The sequence below is a fragment of the Phalacrocorax aristotelis genome, chromosome W, assembly GCF_949628215.1.
Source record: "Phalacrocorax aristotelis chromosome W, bGulAri2.1, whole genome shotgun sequence".
Taxonomy (NCBI): Eukaryota; Metazoa; Chordata; class Aves; order Suliformes; family Phalacrocoracidae; genus Phalacrocorax; species Phalacrocorax aristotelis.
The window spans coordinates 3,910,510-3,930,056 of NC_134310.1; the positions used below are offsets into that span (position 1 = coordinate 3,910,510).

The 19,547-nt window shown below is 58.6% G+C and overlaps 1 protein-coding gene across 6 annotated transcripts; it reads right to left on the reverse strand.

The window, feature by feature from the left end:
• Positions 1 to 1,900: 1,900 nt before the first annotated feature.
• On the reverse strand, positions 1,901 to 16,327 carry LOC142049425 (tropomyosin beta chain). 6 transcript variants are annotated; one of them, XM_075077121.1, is made up of 9 exons: positions 16,127 to 16,327; positions 15,286 to 15,411; positions 9,124 to 9,257; positions 7,944 to 8,061; positions 7,765 to 7,835; positions 6,939 to 7,014; positions 6,746 to 6,808; positions 5,954 to 6,023; positions 1,901 to 2,807 (listed from the first exon to the last, which is right to left on the reverse strand). In XM_075077121.1, the coding sequence occupies exons 1-9, from the start codon at positions 16,238 to 16,240 to the stop codon at positions 2,725 to 2,727; spliced, it is 855 nt and encodes a 284-aa protein (XP_074933222.1). In that variant the 5' UTR covers positions 16,241 to 16,327; the 3' UTR covers positions 1,901 to 2,724. The 6 variants fall into 6 exon arrangements, with proteins under 6 accessions (XP_074933222.1, XP_074933220.1, XP_074933224.1 ...); XM_075077119.1 differs by lacking the exon at positions 6,939 to 7,014 and adding an exon at positions 7,459 to 7,534; XM_075077125.1 differs by lacking the exon at positions 1,901 to 2,807 and adding an exon at positions 4,016 to 4,110.
• Positions 16,328 to 19,547: the final 3,220 nt, after the last annotated feature.

Below are 19,547 nucleotides of genomic sequence, written 5' to 3' on the forward strand. Positions count from 1 at the left end.
GGCTGAGGTGGATCTGGACTGGCATCATAAGGGTGAACTATTTCTAGCTCGGTGGGCCCATGACACCTCAGGCCATCAAGGGAGAGATGCAACATACAGGTGGGCTCGTGATCGAGGGGTGGACTTGACCATGGACGCTATTGCGCAGGTTATCCATGAATGTGAAACGTGCGCTGCAATCAAGCAAGCGAAGCGGGTAAAGCCTCTGTGGTATGGGGGCTGATGGCTGAAGTATAAATATGGGGAGGCCTGGCAGACTGACTATATCACACTCCCACAAACCCACTAAGGCAAGCACAATGTGCTTACTATGGTAGAAACAACAACCGGCTGGCTGGAAACATCTCCTGTCCCCCACACCACTGCCCGGAACACTATCCTGGGTCTTGAGAATCAAGTCCTGTGGCGACATGGCACCCCAGAGAGAATTGAGTCAGACAATGGGACTCATTTCTGAAATAACCTCATAGACACCTGGGCCAAAGAGCACGGAATTGAGTGGGTGTATCACATCCCCTATCACGCACCAGCCTCTGGGAAAATTGAACGGTACAATGGACTGTTAAAAACCACACTGAGAGCAATGGTGGTGTGTGTGTAACATTCAAGCACTGGGATACACATTTCGCAAAAGCCACATGGTTAGTCAACACGAGGGGATCTGCCAATCGAGCTGGCCCTGCCCAGTCAGAACCCTTACGTACTGTGGAAGGGGATAGAGTCCCTGTAGTGCACGTAAAGAATATCCAGGGCAAAACAGTCTGGGTTCTTCCTGCCTTAGGCAAAGGCAAACCCTTTCGTGGGATTGCTTTTGCTCAAAGACCTGGGTGCACTTGGTGGGTGATGTGGGAGGATGGAGAAATCCGATGTGTGCCTCAAGGGGATTTGATTTTGGGTGAAAACAGCCAATGAACTGAATGGCACAATGCAAACTGCTATATAATATTGTGTGTCACCTCTGTGGTGTATCAATGATATCACAGTAGAAATCTCCCAATTCATGGAAGATGAACTGTGAAACAAGCAAAGTGCAGCAGTGATGGAAGGAAGACTGACTCGGTATGCAGCAACCCAATGCCACACACACCATCTCTTCCACCCTGAAAGACTGATACAACAGATGGAGCCCAGAGTCATGGACTGGGTGAACTCAATGGACATTTTAATGGACATTTTACAGGGAAGGTCCATGAACTGAGGGAATGATGTCTGTGTATTATGTTAAAGGATGGGAAGGGGAGGGGTGATGGTTGGTAAGGTTGTATTGGATGGTATGGGACCTGGGCATGGTGTAAATGGTATGGAATAAGGGGTGGAGAGTGTGCTGGTTTTGGCTGAGAAGGGGTTAATTCTCTTCACTGTCGTTATCGGCTACCTTTCCAGCTTCCTGTGTTCTTCCACGTGGCAGGAGGCTGGGAGGGGCTGGGCCACGGCGGGGGCGGCTGACCCGGACTGGCCAATGGCATGTTCATTTCATACCATGTGACACCATGACCAGTATATTAAGGGGGGCAGTTGCAGTTTGGGGAGTTGTGCTGTTGGGTGGTGAGCTGTTGTGTTGTGTGTGCGTTGTTTTGGTGGTTCATCCCCCTTCCTCACCCCCCTGGGTTTTGCGCCTCTCATTGTTTTTCCTTTCCATTGCACTTTTGTTGTGTTTTGTTTTGTTTTTTTTAATTTTAATTATTAAACTGTTCTTATCTCAACCCACCAGCGTTACCCTTCTGATTCTCTCCCCCATCCCACTGGTGGGGGAGTGAGTGACTGTGTGGGGCTGAGTTGCCGGCTAAACCATGATAATGACTTTGGGTGTCCCCAGGGAATCTAGTCTTTTTTGGTGACAGCGATGAGACACATCCTGCCACTCCTCTTTGTGTTGGAGAAAACACAGAAAGCCAGGAGGAAACTTTGTGAATGCTTTGTAAATTGATTGCCTACTGCATTAATATTTTCTAGTTTATACAGGTGTGCATCAAGCAGGCATTCAACAACTGGCAATAGAAAATGCAACTAGTGTGTGGGGTAAGGAGGTAACCACAGACCTGGAGAAGACCCTGGCAAGTAGTAGTGTGTGCATGCATGGGCACACACTTGCATGTGTGCTCAGATGGCATCATGGATGTGAACCATGAAGCAAACGCCATGAAGAGATCAAAGACCTTGTGGCTTCCCCAAGTGTTGGGCAGGTAACATGCCAGCTGTGGAAGGGGACATGCCAGTGACTTATCTTTATCACTGTGCACTTGAAGATGGTCAGTTTGGAGTGAGCTTGAGACTTGGAGGTTTTCTGTGCATCCCAAGGAGGTGATGGAAATGTGAGAATGCAGCTCAAACCGTGCACGTTATCACTCCCATCCCCCTACAGCCACAGCGGACATCCTTATGCTGGCCATACCTGCCCTGGACCCAAGACCCTGCAGAGCCTTCTTGTGTGAACTGGGCAGGGAGACCACCACCACATCTCCAAGTGACTGTGCCTATACGCCAGGACCAAGCACACCCATCCATCTTGTCAAACTGCTTTATATTTGGACATGAAGACAGGACAGAGCCAGTCAGTCTGTACACAGACAAGACACCCCTGAGCCATGGTGTAAGGCTGCAGGGCTTCCCTTTTCAGTATGTGTGTGGATTTGGCCAAGACGCATCCAGCTGATGACGTCCTGAGTGTGCCAGTGGGGTGCATGTGTGGGGTAGGGAAGAGGTACAGGGGCTCCCCGGGGAAGCTCAGAGGTTGTTCAGCTCCAACAAGGTCTGGTCCAGGACCTGGTGGATGCCCACATTCTCCTCTTTGGCTCTGGCCAGACTCTCTGTGAACACAAGGGACGTACAGCCAGCCACACAGACATGGACACAGCCCAAGCATACCCAGGTGCAGCCAGATCCACACACACCACACCAAGCACAGACACACACACATATACAGACATTTCAGTACAGCGCCAGCCTCCAGCTGCATGGGGTGGCCCTGCAGAGCAGAGTCTGCGCAAGCAGCCCCACCACCAGCAGAGATGAGTCCGGCCACTCTGAGATCTGCCAGGGCAGGCAGGCCAGCTGGGCTGGTTACTCGTGGTGGGCTGTCCCCACTCTTTGGCATTTCCATCTTCCCATGGTGCCCCATTGCCCACAGCCAGGCCCTCTGCAGCATGGATACTGCTGATGGGTACCCCTTCCCAGGCAGCCACAGGTACTGCCCCATCTCCCTGCTCTGCCCACAGCATGTCCTGCCCCAGGGCATCACCACTGTCCAGCTGTGGGCTTGCACACAAATCCTTGGCCAGCAAAAGAAGAAGCCAGTGCCTGCTGCATGACCCAGTGGTACTCTGTGAAAAAGAGTGAGGCAGCAGCCCAGGAAGGCAGTTAGAGAGGAGCAGTGCTAACAAGGCTGCAGGGATAAGCTCTGCTGAGCAGCCTGCTGCCAAGGCAGCCTCCTCCAGCACTCGCTTCCAAACAACATCCTCCTTCCCTCTAGAGATTGGGATGGGACAAGAGCTCTGCTTACCCAGCCCCGTCTCCCAGTGCTGCTGGCCAGGCTCTCCCCCTTCTCAGGTTTGGGGCAGCACCTGCTGCCTGGTCCCCAACTCCTGTCCCAGCCCTCCCACCACCCTGCAGGGACACTGCTCTGAGGGGATCCTCCCTGCATAGGTTGGGGTGACCAGAGTGAGGGGGAAATAGGCTGGCCACTGACTCCTGGGACAAGGAGAGGAAGGCAGCAATACAAGCCACTGCATCCCTCCCCAGCAGGGCCAGACTGATGCCAGGGGACAGCCATCACTGCACGGGCATCCCAGGACATAACAAAAATCCTTGTTCATCTCCCAAGAAAAACCAATCTGCTCCAGAGGGCTCCCCATCGCCCCCAAGCAGGGCGGTTACCCCTGGAGGGGGGATAAGTCAAGGCTCCATGCACTGCCTAACCCCAGCAGGGAGTGGGGAGGGGCTCCCAACCCAGAGCAAGCCTGGCCAAAACGAGGCAGGGAATGGGGCCGATGGCAGCCCGGTGCAGGAGGCTGGGATGGGAGTTCTCCGCAGCTCAGTTGTTAAGTTCGGTAAGGATGACCCGCAGCTCGTTAGTGAGAATGTGTTTTTTCTCAGCCTCCTGCTGGGAGTACTCTAGAGAAAGTGGAGACATCAGTGCAGCAGAGGGAAGAGAGAGAAAAAGGCTAGCTAGTTTAAAAAAAAAAAAAAAAAAAAAAAAAAAAGACAGTGCTCCCCAAAGCCCTTGCTGGAAACCCTGCTGCTGGCTGGGCAGCAGCAGGGAATGAGCTAGGCCAGCAGGAAGAGGCAGTCAGTCCTGGGGCAGGGATGGGGCTGCAGGTCCATCAGTTCCGTGACTGAGTTGTGGGGCAGGGTAGGCTGCTGAGGAAGGAGGAGGAGGAAGATGAGGATCAAAGACCTATTTAAGGTCAGGGATTGCTGCTGAAGGGTAGGGTCAGCCCCTTCAGCATGGAAGGGTGATGCAGGAGAGATGCCAGGGCTGAGACTGCTGCTTGTGGGCAATGTCTGGGAGCGGGGACAGGGAATGGACAGGACCAGGTCTAACCCTGCTATTTCAGGCCAAAAAAGTCATGGAGAAGGTGGCATGAGATGAGGAAAGCTGTGTCCGAGAGCCAGGGGCTGGTGGGGGTCATCCCCTGGGCCAAGGCACAAAGGGTCCTGTCCCACTCAGCCTGGCAGTGCAGGAGCTGCTCAGGGATCAACTGTGGCCGTCCCAGGGGTCCCGTGGCTGTGAGCTGCCAGCACCCACGTGAGACAGGCAGAAGATGAGGGACAGAGCAGCATGAAGAAAACAAAGGAAAATGGAGAAGAGAAAATGCTTTATTGAGACCAGCTCAGTAACTCAGAGGGACAGAACAGAAAAGAAAGTCATGAAATGCAAACTGAAGAACAATGTGCAAAGGACAGAAGGGAGGTAGGGGTGAGGGAAGAGCAGGGATCTGGGGGCTGCCTGCCTGGGGACAGGCTTGACTGCACAGCTGGACACCCCACCCCCACCCACCAGTCCCCTGGGTCTAAGTCCTCCTCTCTGTTTTGGCAGTGGAGGTGCCACTTCCTCTGTGCGGGTCTCCTCCACCCTGGGCTCAGCAAGCAGAACCAGGGGGCTTTGCTGGGGTGGATGTGGGGGACAGGTGTCCCCCCAGCACCAGAGCTGTGGTGTCCCTGGTGCTTGTGCTGCCAGGGAGCTGAGGAGGGAGCCACTGAAGCGAACAGCTCTGTTTCCCACTGGGCAATGCTGGGGCACGGACCTGCAACTGCATGGGCACTGTCCACTCAGTGCATGGGGGTCCTGGGGGCTGCTTGCCTTCCCCACCAAACACCCCTAAGCACCCACACCTTTTCTCCCCACAAAGAGGGGTATTGCAGGAACACCCTGGACCAGCTCCTGTCCCAAGGGAGCCGATGGACAGAGGTGGGCTGGGAAGGACAGAGGGGACAGAGCAGGCAGGGAGAGTGGTGGGATGGCCGGGCAGGCAAGCAGCTGAGCTGGGGAGGGGTGAAGCAGGTTGGGGGGGGGTGCGGTGCTGGTGTCTGGTGGGGGGGCTCAGAGAGAGGTGATGTCATTAAGTGCATTGTCCAGCTCCTCACTGATGGCTTTGTACTTCATCTTCTGCGCATACACTTCATCTGCAGGCAGGGGTGGGCAGGGTGCAGGCGGTGGCGCAAGGTTGGGAGGTGGGCAGTGGAGAGAGAGCGAGCGAGAGACTGTGAGCAGGAGGCTGAGGGCAGCAGGAGCATGCGGGCACAGGTGGTGTGGATGCAGCCCTATTCCCCACCTGAGAGCAGAGCCACAGACCCCAGCAGCTCTGCACCCCCACACCAGACCTCCAGCCTCCCCCCTCCCAGGATACCTGCTCACCCCTTCTCTCTGGACAAGCCCTGTCCAGCCCCACCAGGGGCACATCCTGGCCAGTGCTCTTCAGGAAAGAGGGACACAGGCCCAGTGAGGACATTTTACCTTCTAGATCATCAATGGTTTTCTCTAGCTTTGCCACAGACCGCTCTGCAAACTCTGCCCGGGTCTCAGCCTGCAGGAGTGCAGGGGGGAGAGGGTGAGCTGTGAGGCACAATGGGGATGGTGCAGGCTGTACTGCACTCTAAATCTGCCCCATCTGCATCTCCAGTATCCCCCCCCCCAATCCCTCCCCTGGGAAAGGCAAGGGGCAAGGGCCCCATGGACCTCCCCATGCCCTAAACCAGCAGCAGGGGCAAGAGCTTGCCCTCAAAGGAGGCAGCTGGGCCAAGTGCCTCCATGGTGGGTTTCCCGTTTATCCCAACCTGTCCTCACCACCAAAAGCAGATGTGTCATGGGAGCCTGCATGCTTCACAGGGTGTGTGTGCAACCAACACTAGACAGATCACCCCAAATTGGACATGGCTTGAAGTTGGTGTGTGCAGGGCATGAGCTCCTGCCAGCACATGTCCTGGGAGCAGGACACTGCACGGGGCAGAGGTAAGGGGAGCAGGAGCAGAGCACAGCATGGGGCTGCAGGATGCATCCCAGCAGGGCTGTGCTCCCTGGAGATGCAATCATCAACCCTCCAGATGGGACAGGGACCCTCTCTGGGGTAGCAGGACCCCATGGGGGGCATCCCAGACCCAGCCACCCACCATGCTGCAGGGCTGCAATTTGGGGAAGGGTGAGAGGACACAGGCATAACAGGGTCAAAACCCACATGGGATGGCAAACTCATGCCTGCACCAATGCAGTGCCAGCCCCTCTTGGGAGTCCCAGCCCCACACCCCTTACCTCCTTCAGTTTTTCCCCTAGAAGTTTGATTTCCTCTTCGTACTTGTCCTCCTTGGTGGAATACTGCAGAGACAGAGACGGGCACCCATGAGCCCCACAGGACACCTCTGGCTATCCTTTGCCCCAGTGGGGGACCCCAGCACCCCAGACCCTGTGCACTCTGCCCAGCCCCAGCAGCCCCGCTGGGTCCTACCTTGTCAGCCTGGGCTTCCAGGGACTTCAAGTTGTTGGTGACAATTTTCAGTTCCTCCTCTAGGTCACCACATTTACTACATCCCAAGCAGGGGCCACCAGGTGGAGGAGCAGGGCCAGGGGGCAGGTGAGAGGGGGGAGCAAGAAGAGTGGGCGCAGGGAAGGAAGAAAGAAAGAGAACAAGTTGAGAGGAGAGAAAACTCAGGCAGTGCAGGCAGAGAAGGAGCAGAGCCACTGCGAGCAGAAGTTGCCAGGACACATTTGTTCATCTGTTCCTTGTGCTTCCTCACATGGATGCCCTGTGCATCACTGCCAGCTGGGCTCCCACCAGCCCCTCAAGAAGAGCAGGCACGGAGGGACGGAGGAGCATGCCCAGCCTGCACCCGCCAGAGAGGGAGGCAAGGGGAGGTTGGTGGTAGAGGCAGCAGTGCAGAGAGGAGAGAGGTGGCTTGCACAGTTCAAGAGACAGCAACAGAGAGAGGGGGACTGCTGCGCGTTGCCCTGCACCCCTGCCCCAGTACCTCTTCCTCTGAGGCAATGAGGGATTTGAGAGTCTGGTCCATGGTCTGCAGCTCTTCTTCCAATTGTCTCACTCGGCTGGGGTGGAAGAGGGACACCCCGGGAGGGGACACGACAGCAGAGAACAGGGTCAAGGATGTGCTGTTGGCAGGGTGGCATCCCTCTGCCCCCAGCCTGTGAGCCCAGGGACCACCTTGACAGCAGACCCTGCTACTACCAGGGAGGCACATCCCCATCCCCATGCAGACACACAGCCGCCCCCAGCTGCCAGGGACCCCCACACACTGCCCTCTGGAAGTTCTGCTCACCTCTCTGCCACCTCTGCCCTCTCCTCCGAGCGCTCCAGCTCTCCCTCAAGAACAACCAGCTTGCGGGCAACCTGTCGATGGCAGCAAGGAGCACACGTCAGCCCCATACTTGCCCTGGCTCAGGGCACGGGACTGTGGGGAGGCAGCTCCAGGTGCCACTGGGGGAAGGGGGCATGCACCTCCTCATATTTGCGGTCAGCCTCCTCTGCTATGTGCTTTGCCTCCTTCAGTTGCATTTCCTGGAGCTCCATCTTCTCCTCGTCCTTCATGGCCCTGTTTTCGATGACCTTCATGCCTCTGAGGAAAGCCCAAGCCAGAAGATGTTATTGCTGTGGGTCAAGGTGGTACCTGTACCTCCCACCCACCCACTGTGCCCTGACCCTGCCATCCTCCAGCTCCAGAGACTTGGGACACTGGCACTTGCAGGCCACCTCACACATAGGGTCACACCAGCAGCACCCCAAGGATGCTCCTGCACACAGTTAAAGCAGTGGAGCTGACCCCAAGGCCACCCCAGAGCAAGATGTGGCCACGGTGCCTCTCAACCAGGCAGGTCCTGAAACCATCATCCGGGAGGGTAAAAATGTGTGCAGCCCAGGACAAACTGGCTGCAACCTCCAGAAAAGCAGTCTGACAGGGCTGCAACCTTTAGGAAGTGCTAGAAGACATCCCATGGCAAAGCCTTTTCCCATTCAGGGGTGATGCTCACAAGTGGGGGGGTATCACCAAATCCCCACAACCCCCTGTGGCAGGGACTCCTGCAGACTCTTCTCTCACTCAGATGCTGTTGCTCAAATGGTCTTTGCCAATGGAGGGAAGAACTCATGTAACTGTCAGGAATGCCATGACGTGTCCAGGCATGCCCATAGAACCTGAGTGCCCTTGCCTGCACGGCTTCTGCCCAGTAAACATGCTTGCTGCAAGGTTGGGGAAAACACACTCTGCAGGACTTTTTTTTTATTGAACAAGGCTGGTTCATTCTCAAAGGTCAACCACAGTTCCCAGGTGCAGAAGTCCCTTCCTGGGCCGTTGCCCAGCTCTCTAGCGGAAGAGGCTGCAGAAAACAGGCTCCGAGCATGCTCTGGCTTTGGTTACAGACTGGTATTTGTATAAGCACCAGATCAAATTTTTCAGGATTTTATGGGTGCCCTGAAAATTTCAAAGTATGCCAAGAACACCCATATCTGGGGGACTTCTCTGCATCATGGCTTTGCTCTTTCCCTTGGGGGTCTGCAGGAAAACCAATGCGAACCTCATAACGTCACTTCAGGGGAATCCCCAAACCCCCTATGAAACCAAGGGGGCTGCCTGCAATCAAGGGTGACCTGATGCCACCCTTGCTGTTTCTCCCCATCACACCTCTCGCTCTCATCAGCTGCCTTCTCAGCCTCCTCCAGCTTCTGCAGGGCGGTGGCCAGGCGCTCCTGGGCTCGGTCCAGCTCCTCCTCCACCAGCTGGATACGGCGGTTCAGAGAAGCCACTTCAGCCTCAGCCTGGGGGAGGAGAAACCCCTTGGTCATCCCATGTGATGCATATATATAGATATAGAGGTATATATAAAAAGCATTTTCTGCAGTTACTTTTGAATTCGCTATCCAGAACATCCCTTGGCACTGTGCAACAAGCCCAGCCAGGACATGCATTCCATTGCCTTTCTATAGGGACAATGGGGCGCTCTCCATCCCTAGGGCCCTGTTTGACACTGGCTCCTCCTAGCCACACAACCTGAACCCAGCACATGCAGCCCCTCCACCACATCCTCACACCTCCAGCTCCCACCTTGGAGAGGGACAAGGCACGTTCGCTAGAGTGGCTGGAGCAGCTGCGCATCATGGGGACAGTTTTTGGGGTTTGCGGAGCAGCGAGTAAAGGGGGGGAAGGAATGCCCTGTGTGGCTTTGACCCCAAAATGGAGACTGGAGCCGCTTGTGGATTTCCTGTTTACAGAGGCAGTGGAGTGAGCCGGGAGCCTCTTCTGCGGGGACCCCCCCAGCCCTGCGCAGTGAAGCTGAGCACACACTCCCCAAACTCCTCCCCCCAGCTGATGTACAGCATGGCACTGGGGGCAATGGAGTGAGTCTCCCTCAGCAGGCTGGAGCCCGGCCAAGCCACAGTCACTGGGGCCCATGGGACCAGGACTCCCTGCTTTACCAGGCTCCCTGTGTGCAGGGCCAGGAGCCAGGGCCCCCACCAGCCCCTTGACACCTGGCCCTGCACTTTCCATTTGGTAAAGGCCTCCTGCCTGCTCCACTGCCACCGCCGTGAAATGCTGCCTCAGCAGCTCCTGGCCCCACTCCTTGCCAGTGGGACTGTGGGGAATTAAAACCCCAGATGCAGAGATGAGCAGCAATGAGACCCTGGCGCAGGGAGCAGCCCCATGCACCAAGATGCAGGGAGGCACGTGCCAACCTGGGGGATAAAGTCTCCTGCTTATTCACAGGCTGGAGCAGACCTGGCTGGCTGCAGTGCCCAGCCCTAGCCAGCCTTGTGCTCCAGCACCGGGAATGTCCCAGGGGACATTGGCCAAGCAGGGGGACCATGGGAGCAGCGAGGGGCTTTCACCCTGTGTGGCCCCACTGAGCACCTGTGGTCCCCCGTGGCAAGCTGGCAGGGTGGGGACAGGCACAGCCAGCACTGCTCCAAGCAGGGCACAACAGCCACCTCCATCCTGTGAATGCCCTCTTTCTGGGCTCACTAAGAGCTCATCCCCGGCCAGACCACCCAATGGTGATGCTCTGCTTGCAGCATTTGCCTTACCCCAGCTTTTTTTCCCAGAGAATCGTCCCCAAAGTGAGTCAGAGCTGCCCAGATGGACACTAAAGAAACATGAGCTCTCTGGAAGCGCTCAGTGACCAGGGAACCCTATCTGTGGCTGCAGGAAGGAGCCATTTCCTCCACACACAGCCTGAATGACAACAGCCCAGGTACCACACCCAGCTCTGCCACTCCAATATGGTGAGGATGTTAAAGGAGTGAGCATAGGAAAAAGAGAAAAAACCTCAGAAGCTCCAACAACAATAAAAAAGCCAAACCAGGAACAAGCTGCAGTCTGGAAATGCTGTCCCACTGCCACAGAGTAGAAATTTTGGCCCATGGCAGTGTAAATGGGTGGCTTGTCCCTACAAAGGGCCATGCTGGAGAGCCAAAGGCTCTGCAACTGCTGCGGCCCAGACTGCAGAGCCTGCTGGAAGCCAGACAAGAGTCTGGGTGTGGGATTTTTAGCCATGCACACAGCTGGCCTCCGAGGGAGGTGATCGGTTCCCAGGATCTGCCCGACCTCAAGCAGAGCTGATCTCTGACTGCTCCTCTGTGCCCCACCAGCCGGGGAAGCCCTGGGGAGCCTCACCGCAGGGAGCATCCCTAGCAAGAACCATGAAGGAGGCAGCGGGAGGAGGGAGCTCGGAGGCAGGGACGCTGCCGCGGCACCTGGATGACAGCACCCTCCAGCTCCCCCGGGATCTCCCAGTACTCCGCCCCGGGGCCAGCCAGCCCGACTACCGGGGCGGGGGGGCAGCCGGGGCCAGCCCGCGGGGAAGGATGCTGGCGGCGCGGCCGAAGCCGGTGTGGCATCCCGGGGAGCTGCCGGGGCACGCCCCGCCGCGCCCCCCCGCCCTGCGCCTTAACCGCTCCCGGGCCTGCCGCTCGGCATCGGCCTCCCGCTGCAGGTGCTCGGTGCGTTCCTCTGCCTCGTCGGCCACCTGCTGCAGGCTTTGGATCTTCTTCTTGACGGCGTCGACGGAGCTTGTGCCGGCCATGGCGCGGGACAGCCGGCGGGGAAGCCGCGCCGCCGAGCCCTTTGTGGGATCCGCCCGGTTGGGGCAGGAAGCGATCAAGCAGCAGCCGCTCCCGCCGCCTGCCCTGCCTCCATCCCTTCCTGCTCCTCCTCTCCTCCTCCTCCTGCTGCCACGGACCGACCTGGGCCGCTGCTCCCCCGGGTAGCGCGCACGGACCCCCGGCAGGGGACAGTACCCCATCAGGCGGGATGCACCGTCCCCCCCACCCCAAATGGGACACAGTGCGCCCTCCTGGGCAGGACATATGGTCCTCCCCAGGCAGGGGTCACTGTCCCTACCCCCCCCCCCCCCAAGGCAAGATGCAACAGTGGCTTCTGGACAGGGCACACCATCCCCCCACCCCAGGCAGGGTGCATGGTCCCCCCCCGGCAGATGCACAGTGCCCATGGGTAGGGCACATAGCGCCCCCTAGGATACAGGACATAGCCCCCCCAAGGCAGGGCACATGGTGCCCCCCCAGACAGAGGCGCACAGTCCTATCAAGCTCCCCCAGTGATGAAGAGGAGCCCAGGGAGTCTGGGGGTGCCAGAGCCTGGCCACTGCAAGCTCCCATAGACACAGGAGCAATGTACACATGGGTGTTCCCCAAGCTCTGCCCCCCACACCCCCTGCTGCAGAGCCAGGGGGATCATGGGCTTTTGCCCCATAGGGGCCATGGGGCAGAGCCCACTCCCAGGCATCCCCCTGGGGGACCTAGGGCTGGAGCTGCAGGGCACAGCCAGGTTCCCAGCAGCCATCCCACTCAGCCCCTTGGCATCCACTTCCCCAAGTGGGGACCTGGCTGGCAGGCTCTCAGAGACCCATGGGGCCCACGGAGCCCCCTGTACCCCCCAGCTGCCCTGGGGGCTCTGCCCCACAGGGAAGGCTAGTCCCCAGCTCCTGGCTCTGTATCCTGGCCAGGGCACATGCCCTGATCCATCAGGAGGGGCTGGCGCTGGCAGCACTCAGTCCTCTCTTAAGGAGCTCTGACAGCTCCGGCTGCACTTCACACCTGCCTCCAGGGACACCAATTCCCAGGCTGACCCTGCCAGCTGCCCTTGGCTCCGGGATCGGCGACCTGGGAGGGACCCAGCCATACTGCTGGCAGAGCCCTGCAGCTCCACATCCCCCTGCCAAGTGGCAGCGGAAGAGGTAGTGGTGCAGGTACCCTGGGAGCACATGGCCTTGGGCTTGGCCCTGGTCCTGGCTGGTCCTGCACTGCTCCCAGCCTGACCCCTGGGTGCTGAGAGTGCTCTCAGGGCAGCATGTGGGGCCTGGAGCAGAAAGCCAGCAAAGGGGCAGGGGTGAGCTGGCTGCGGGAAGGCAGGGGGTAGGTTGGAGGCCAGCCAGCTGGGCTGGGTGCCTCCTGCTCTGGCCCCACCCAGGGATGCAGTCACTTCCCAGCAGAGCCCCATTCCCTCCCACGGGCTCAGGGAATTGCCAAATAAGAGCAAAGTCTCAGCCGGGGAGAACAATCAGGGCGGGAACTTGGCACCTTTGGGATCATGGCCTGGGAACTGTGGAGTTTCCCTGAGACCCTGCTGCATCCCGCAGGGTGGCCAGGAACAGGCCACCAGCTGGGGATGCAGGGGGTTGGAGGGGGGTGCTCTGGCTAAACCCACTGTCCCAGCTGCATTGTGTTCAGCAGCCTCTGCCAGCATCCTGCCATGGGCCCCACGGGCTGTCCCTCCTGGGGACAAGGAGGTGGTGGGGCCACAGTGGCCTCACAGAGTTGCTGGGAAGGGGCTGCCAGCACTGTGGAGCTCTCGTCTGTGCCACCAGCTGACCCACCCCTCTAAGTGCCTGGAGAGGTTGCATTTGCAGCCCTTAGTTCGGTCTCTGGGGGCTTTGTGCACTACCACCCTATGCAGGTAGGCAGTGCCAGAGCAGAGGGAGATTTATTCTTTTAAGGCATTTGTTGACATTTTTGCCAAGACCAGGAGCTTGCCTGGATCACTGTGATGGACCCTGACCTGGCTGAAGGATGGGGATGCTCTGTGCTCACAGGTACACACTGTCCTGGCAGCCAAGGGGGGCACAAGGGTCCTTGGGGAGACGGGTGGGTGGACTCTGGGGGGTCTACCCTGCACTTCCTCCACCAGAGCCAGGAGCAGTGTTGCACCTTGTTCTGGGAAGGAGGTAACACCAGCCCTGGCTCTTAGTGCTGTTTGGCACATTCAGATCCCTGGCACGGGGACCTGGTGACTCCCAGTGCCCCGCACACAGCACAGCCTATCCAGGCTTCAGCATGGCCCTGGGTCAGCTGTGCTGGTGATGGGGTCCCAGCCCTGCCCACAACACCCGCCTGCAGCCAGCCTGCCCTCCCTGACACTGTAGGTGTGCTCCTTTTCTATGCCTCCCTGTCCAGCCCTTCCCTGGAGGGGTTGGTGGCTTCCATCCCCCGTATCTGCTGGGACAGGACTCTCCTTACTGAAGCCCACAGACTTGCCGAGCTGCTGTGGACCAAGAGTGTGGCAACGCACCCTCCCTGCCCAGGACAGTATCACACAGCCCGCTGCCAGCAGCAAACTGCTCCACGCCTCGTGCCTGACATCTGCCCTGTGCCACCATTTGCCCCTTCCTCTGAGCCCCTCCATGCTCAGCCAGATCCTGCACAGAGCTTGCCATGTCCTGCACCAGCATAGATCCAGTCAGACCAGTACAGACCCTGGCTACACACGGCAGCTGCCCTGCCCCGCTTGACATGTCTGCCCCACACCAGGATAAATGTGCCCTTCCAGAGGATTTTTAATGTTTTAACTACTTAGTTTAGTATCTAACTAAACTGGGGCAGGTCTGTAGGGCCAGCAAACAATGATGGGGAGCCTCCCCAGCTGCTCCAGGCCACCCTAGGGACTTGTGCTGCTGCTGCTGCTCATCTTTGTCTGCTTGCCCCTGTCCTTGGCAACCACCTCAGAGATTTGATGCATCTCCCCCATTTAGCTCCATAAACCAGCTGGGATTGATTTTTTTGTTCTCAATCCTAAAAAGCCTGGCTGTGCCCTGCTGGCCACAGTCCAGCTGGCTCCCCTTTAGCTTCTCCTCCAGTTTCCAGGATTGGTTTTCATCAAAGAAGGACTGGCTATCAAAAGGAGGATTTATTTATAGGGTATCAAATACCCTGTGTAGCACCACGGGTCATTATACCTCGTTCCTGAACAGCTCCGTGGCCACACACAGCTGTTCCACCCTTCACCCTGGCCAGGTACAAGCCAATTTCAACACCTTCCTAACATCTCTCCAGTGGGATCCATTTCCCAGGAGAAACATCAGTCATGGTACTAAATAAAACTCTTCCTGGCCTTGCCCTTCCCAGGGTACAGGGTGGTACATTGGACCCCAAAATGACTGAGCCCCCCCACACCCCTCAAGCATCCTTCCTCGCAGCCAGCTCTTGGCAGCTGGCCACAGGCAAGAGCTTTTTCTTTTTTTTTTCTTTCCTGCCAGTTTAGCAAGTGCTGCAGACTTTTTTTCTACAAGCATCGTGGAGTCATGTGCCCGGGGACTGGTGACACAGCTCAGGACACTCTTCCCCATTAGCTTTGGGGAGCTGGGCAGGCGGCTGCCCATGAAGCTCCAGAGCTGACTGAGCGGTGCCTGCTGTAGCCTGCCTGGCCCCTGCACCCTGAGCAGGATCCAGAGTCTTCCCCATGGACACTTTCCATATAAGGACCCCTTTTCCTTCACCACCCCCCCCCCCCAAGGTCTGGCACCCATACAGGGGAGGAATTGCTGGCATGCCTACATACGTCTGTAGCTTTTTTCTCCGCCTGCTCCAGCTTCTCCTGGGCCTCCTTGACAGACTCAGAGTACTTCTCCACCTCATCCTCCGTGCCCTTCAGCTTTTTCTGCAGGCCCTGCTGTTCTTCCTCCAGCTGGAGAAGGGACAGAGGGTGGGGATCAGGAGGGATGGCAGTGCCTACAAGGCTGGGGAGGGGATGGCCATCCTCTTCCTGGGGTGGCCGAGGCTGGGGGCATAGCAGGAGCATGCAGACATGCTCACTCTGTCAACTTTGGGGCCATGCATCCTCAGGGAGCCCTTGGTTCCCAGGGCCAGAGCAGCCACCAGCATCCCTGAGCCCGGTAGGGGTAAGGGGTGGTGGGGTCCCTCCCTGTGCAAGGGACTGGAAAGGTCCCGACTGGGTGACACAGTTCCGGGAGGGCACCGAGAAGGTTCCCATCTCTGTGGCTGGGGTGGGAGTATGCTGTCCCCAAGGGTCTCCCTGGCAGAAGGATAGGGAGGTGGCACTGCGGTATCCCACCGAGACATGGCATGTTTGGGGGGGACTGATGTAAGTGGTCAGGGGCAACAGGCTAGAGTACTGGACCCTGGGGATGGGCAACCAGTGGGGTGAGATCCCAAGGGCTGGGCACCCCTAGAGCTGGGATCTGCAGGCTGGACACCCAGTGGGGCAAGGTCCCCAGGGCAGAAGACCCCTAGGACAGGGGTCCCCAGGCTGAACATCCAGCAGGGACAGGGTCTCTGGGGCTGATCACCTCTAGGCGGAGAGTCCCCAGGCTGGACACCCCCTTAAGGCGTGGGTCCCCGGGTAATGGCGGAGGGGTGGGCGGTGTCCGTGGGATACCCACCTGCTTGCAGCGGTCCTCTGCCTGCTTCTTGTCAGCTTCCGCCTGCTCGGCACGGTCGATGGCGTTCTCCTTGTCCAGTTTCAGCATCTGCATCTTCTTCTTGATGGCCTCCATGGTGGCGGCGGGGCGTGGAGCACCGGGGGCGGCGGGACCACAGGAGGCGCCGGGAGCACCAACAATGCGCCCCCCCGCCCCGCCGCGCCGCCTAAGAACCGGGGAGGGGCGGTGCCGGGCGGGGGCCGCGGCGGCACCTCCCCCGTCACCCGCCAGCACCTTTTAGGGATAGGCTCGCCACCGGCCGCCGCACCGAGCGGGACGGGAGGGCGGCACCCCCGGCGCGCACCACCGCAGCCCCGGCGCCAGGCACCCACGGGGGCACCGACCGAGGGACACCCCGGTGGCACTGCACTAGGGGTACCCCGAGGACACTGTGCTAGGGACACCGCTGTGCTAGGGACATCCCGGTGGCACCGGGTGAGTGACACCCCAGGGCACTGCACTAGGAACACCCCAGTGACACTGTGCTGGGGACATGCCGGTGGCACTGTACTAGAGACACCCTGGGCGGGCACTGTGCTAGGGATGCCCCAGAGCACTTTGGTAGGGGCATTTCTGGTGGCACTTCTCCAGGGACACCCCAGTGGCACTGAGCTAGGGGGACACCCTGTTGCCTCTCACCACTGTGGGGGACAGCCCGTGGCTGGCCCTGCACTTGGGACACCCATGGGCTGGCAGTGTGCTGTTACCATGCCCCAGGGACACCACCAGCTGTCCACCCCCAGGGTCTGAGACCTGCTTCTGCTCTGGCCAGAGCTGTCCCTGTGCTAGAGGACACCACATGGCTGGCACTGTCCTCTAGCACACCCTGTCACTGCACCCTGGGGGACCATGCTTCCTGACATTGGCTTGGGGGCACCTCAGGGGCTGGCACAGCAATTGGGGCACCCATGGGCTGGCACTGTGGTCTTGGGGACACTCACAGGCTGATTGCACTCAGGGATACCCACGGGTTGTGATTGCACTTGGGGACACCCATGGGCTGTGATTGCACTTGGGGACACGGACACCGTGGGATGGCACTACCCACATGGGGAAAATCCTCTGGGAGAGAAGCAAGCTGAGCCCCCAACCTCCCTGGCCAGCTCCTGCGTCACAGTGGGACAGGAGGGCCTCAGCTCCACACAGGCTCCCTGGCACCCATCTCCTCACTGCCTTGCACCCTGGTGCCACCATCCCCAGCACCCACAGGGACACCTGGCCAGTGTACAGCCCATAAGGTGGCGTTTCAGGGCGACACAAGATGCACAGGCAGCCTGCTGCCCTGCTCTGTCTTTCTGCTCTAAATAAATTGTATTCCACAGGCAAAAAAAAAGGCTAACCCTTCAGATCCCAGCTCCTCCAAAAATAACATGCACTTTAATAACACTCATAAATGCTTCTGGTGCATTCCCAGCTGCAGGGAGGGCTCTGGACTGGGGGACTGGAAGTAGCTGGCACATGGAGAGGCTGGGATGGAATGGGATGGGGGCAGGAGGGTTGCGCAGGGTCCCCCAGCCCATCGCCCCGGGGCCACATCTAGTCCTTACCCGCCACAAGTTTTCAGCACCAGTGCTCCAGAGAGGAGCAAAAAGTTTTTGAGAGCTGGAAAAAGTGGCTTCCTAGGAGCGCTCAGCCCTGGGTTGCAGGGGGCATAGGATGGACAGGAGCAGCTGAGGACTGAGGGGCTGCTGGTGCCGTGGGGAAAGCAGCAGAGGAGCTGCTGCTGGACTCTGGAAAGCAGCTATTAATACTGATGAATTAGGCACATATTTGGACAAGGAGAGTCAGTAACTGCCAGCACGTGGCTTCTGAGGGGAGGGGGAAGATCCATCTCCTGTCATTCCTGGGTGAGGATGGATGGCTTTCTGTGAGATGCTTTGGCCAAGAGTAATTTCATGGGCTCAACACTCAGGGGAAAGATGATGATGTGCATGGTGTGAGCAGCCAGGAAGGGCAAGGCAGGGCTTCACCCCTCAAATGCCTCCCGTGAAGGAGCAGTTCTCCCTAAGAAGTCGGGCTGTGGCTTCCCTGCCTGCCTCCCACTAGGCTGGATTTGGGTCCCCATGGAGGTGCTGGTGCCTCATGACTGCAGCATCCTAGCTCCAAGCCCCAACATGTGCTTGCCCAAACCTGCCTGCTGAAATAACCCCTCACTCCGGCGGGGGAAGTTTTAGAGGGCTGGGGCAAATTGCACCCTATATCCCTCCCATGGTGTTTGTGCCATCACCCCTTACCTGTACCCCAGCCTGGAGGACATGGCAGGGGGGGTGTGGGCGTGTGCTTGCAGCCCTGTGTCAGGAGTGCTGGAGCTCCCATGGCCCTGGGCTGCCCAGATGAGGCTGGGGCCATTGCTGTGTTGCACCCATTCGCTGTCCTTGCTGGCTGCTCAGAGTGGCCCCACGCCAGCTGGTACCTGGATGAGAGCCTGGTGCCAAGTCAGGCCAGCACAGATTTTCAGGGGACAGCTGGGAGGACCAGGAAGCCTGTGAGAGCCACAAATCCATCCTGGAGCTTGGCCAAGGGGTGAGTGTCCCAGGGGGGCATCCCCTCCGCACCCCCAGGGAGTTGCCTGCAGGGGGACAAGGGGTCACTGGCAGTGATGCTGCAGGATTCAGCCTTTGCCACTCATTATGCTTGTAGCTTATGTCCCAGAGACAGGGGACACATGCCAGCCTGGCCATGTCCCTGCTCCACCCCACAGCATCCCTGCCTGCCCCACCACTGCTTGGGCCCCTCAAACCCCTGCTGAGTGACAGGGTGGGAGCAGGTGGGGACATGATCAGCGCAGCTGCTACCCATGCAGATTGGCCCCAGGGGACTATCTTGGGGTGTGAGCTTAGCACCAGCTGACAGGAGGGCTCCAGATGCATTCCTGGCCCTGCTGCATGCCAAGCTCTGCTGCTTTGCCACCAGTGGGCTGCTGGTGACCACAGGGCCCCCCACCTGCACCCCCCATAGCACCCTACCCAGGGCTATTTTCAGCTGGTGGCAGGAGTATGGCCAGGAGCCTGTCCAGTCCCCCCCGAAGCCCAAATCCCCCAAGCAACAAAATCCCCATGACCTCCTCACAGAGTAGTAGCCCCCTAGCAGCACCTGTGAGGACCAGCACATGGCACCTGGGGCTGGACATGCCTTGAGTTTTTTCCATGCCCTATAAGCACCCACACAGCATTCCCCCCCCCCCCGCCAGGAGCACAGGTGCCCAAGGGCTCCCCTGGGCCCCAGCCTCCTCTTTCTCCTGGGGGGTGGTGCGGTGGTGTGTGTCCTATTGATATGAAAAGCAGGAAAAACAGATTTTATTGATAAACACATCTCTCCAAGGAGATATCAACAGCCCCCAGGCCAAAGGCTCAGGGAAAAGCTGGTTTCCTCTAATGGTTAA

Coding starts and splice junctions, on each gene's coding strand:
- LOC142049425 (XM_075077121.1), bottom strand. CDS start 16,240: ATGGAGGCCATCAAGAAGAAGATGCAGATGCTGAAACTGGACAAGGAG. Junction 9,258..15,285: donor CGGAGAAAAAAGCTACAGAC/GTATGTAGGCAT, acceptor CTCCTCCCCCAG/GCTGAGGCTGAAGTGGCTTC. Junction 6,024..6,745: donor TAGGGGAAAAACTGAAGGAG/GTAAGGGGTGTG, acceptor GCACTCCTGCAG/GCTGAGACCCGGGCAGAGTT.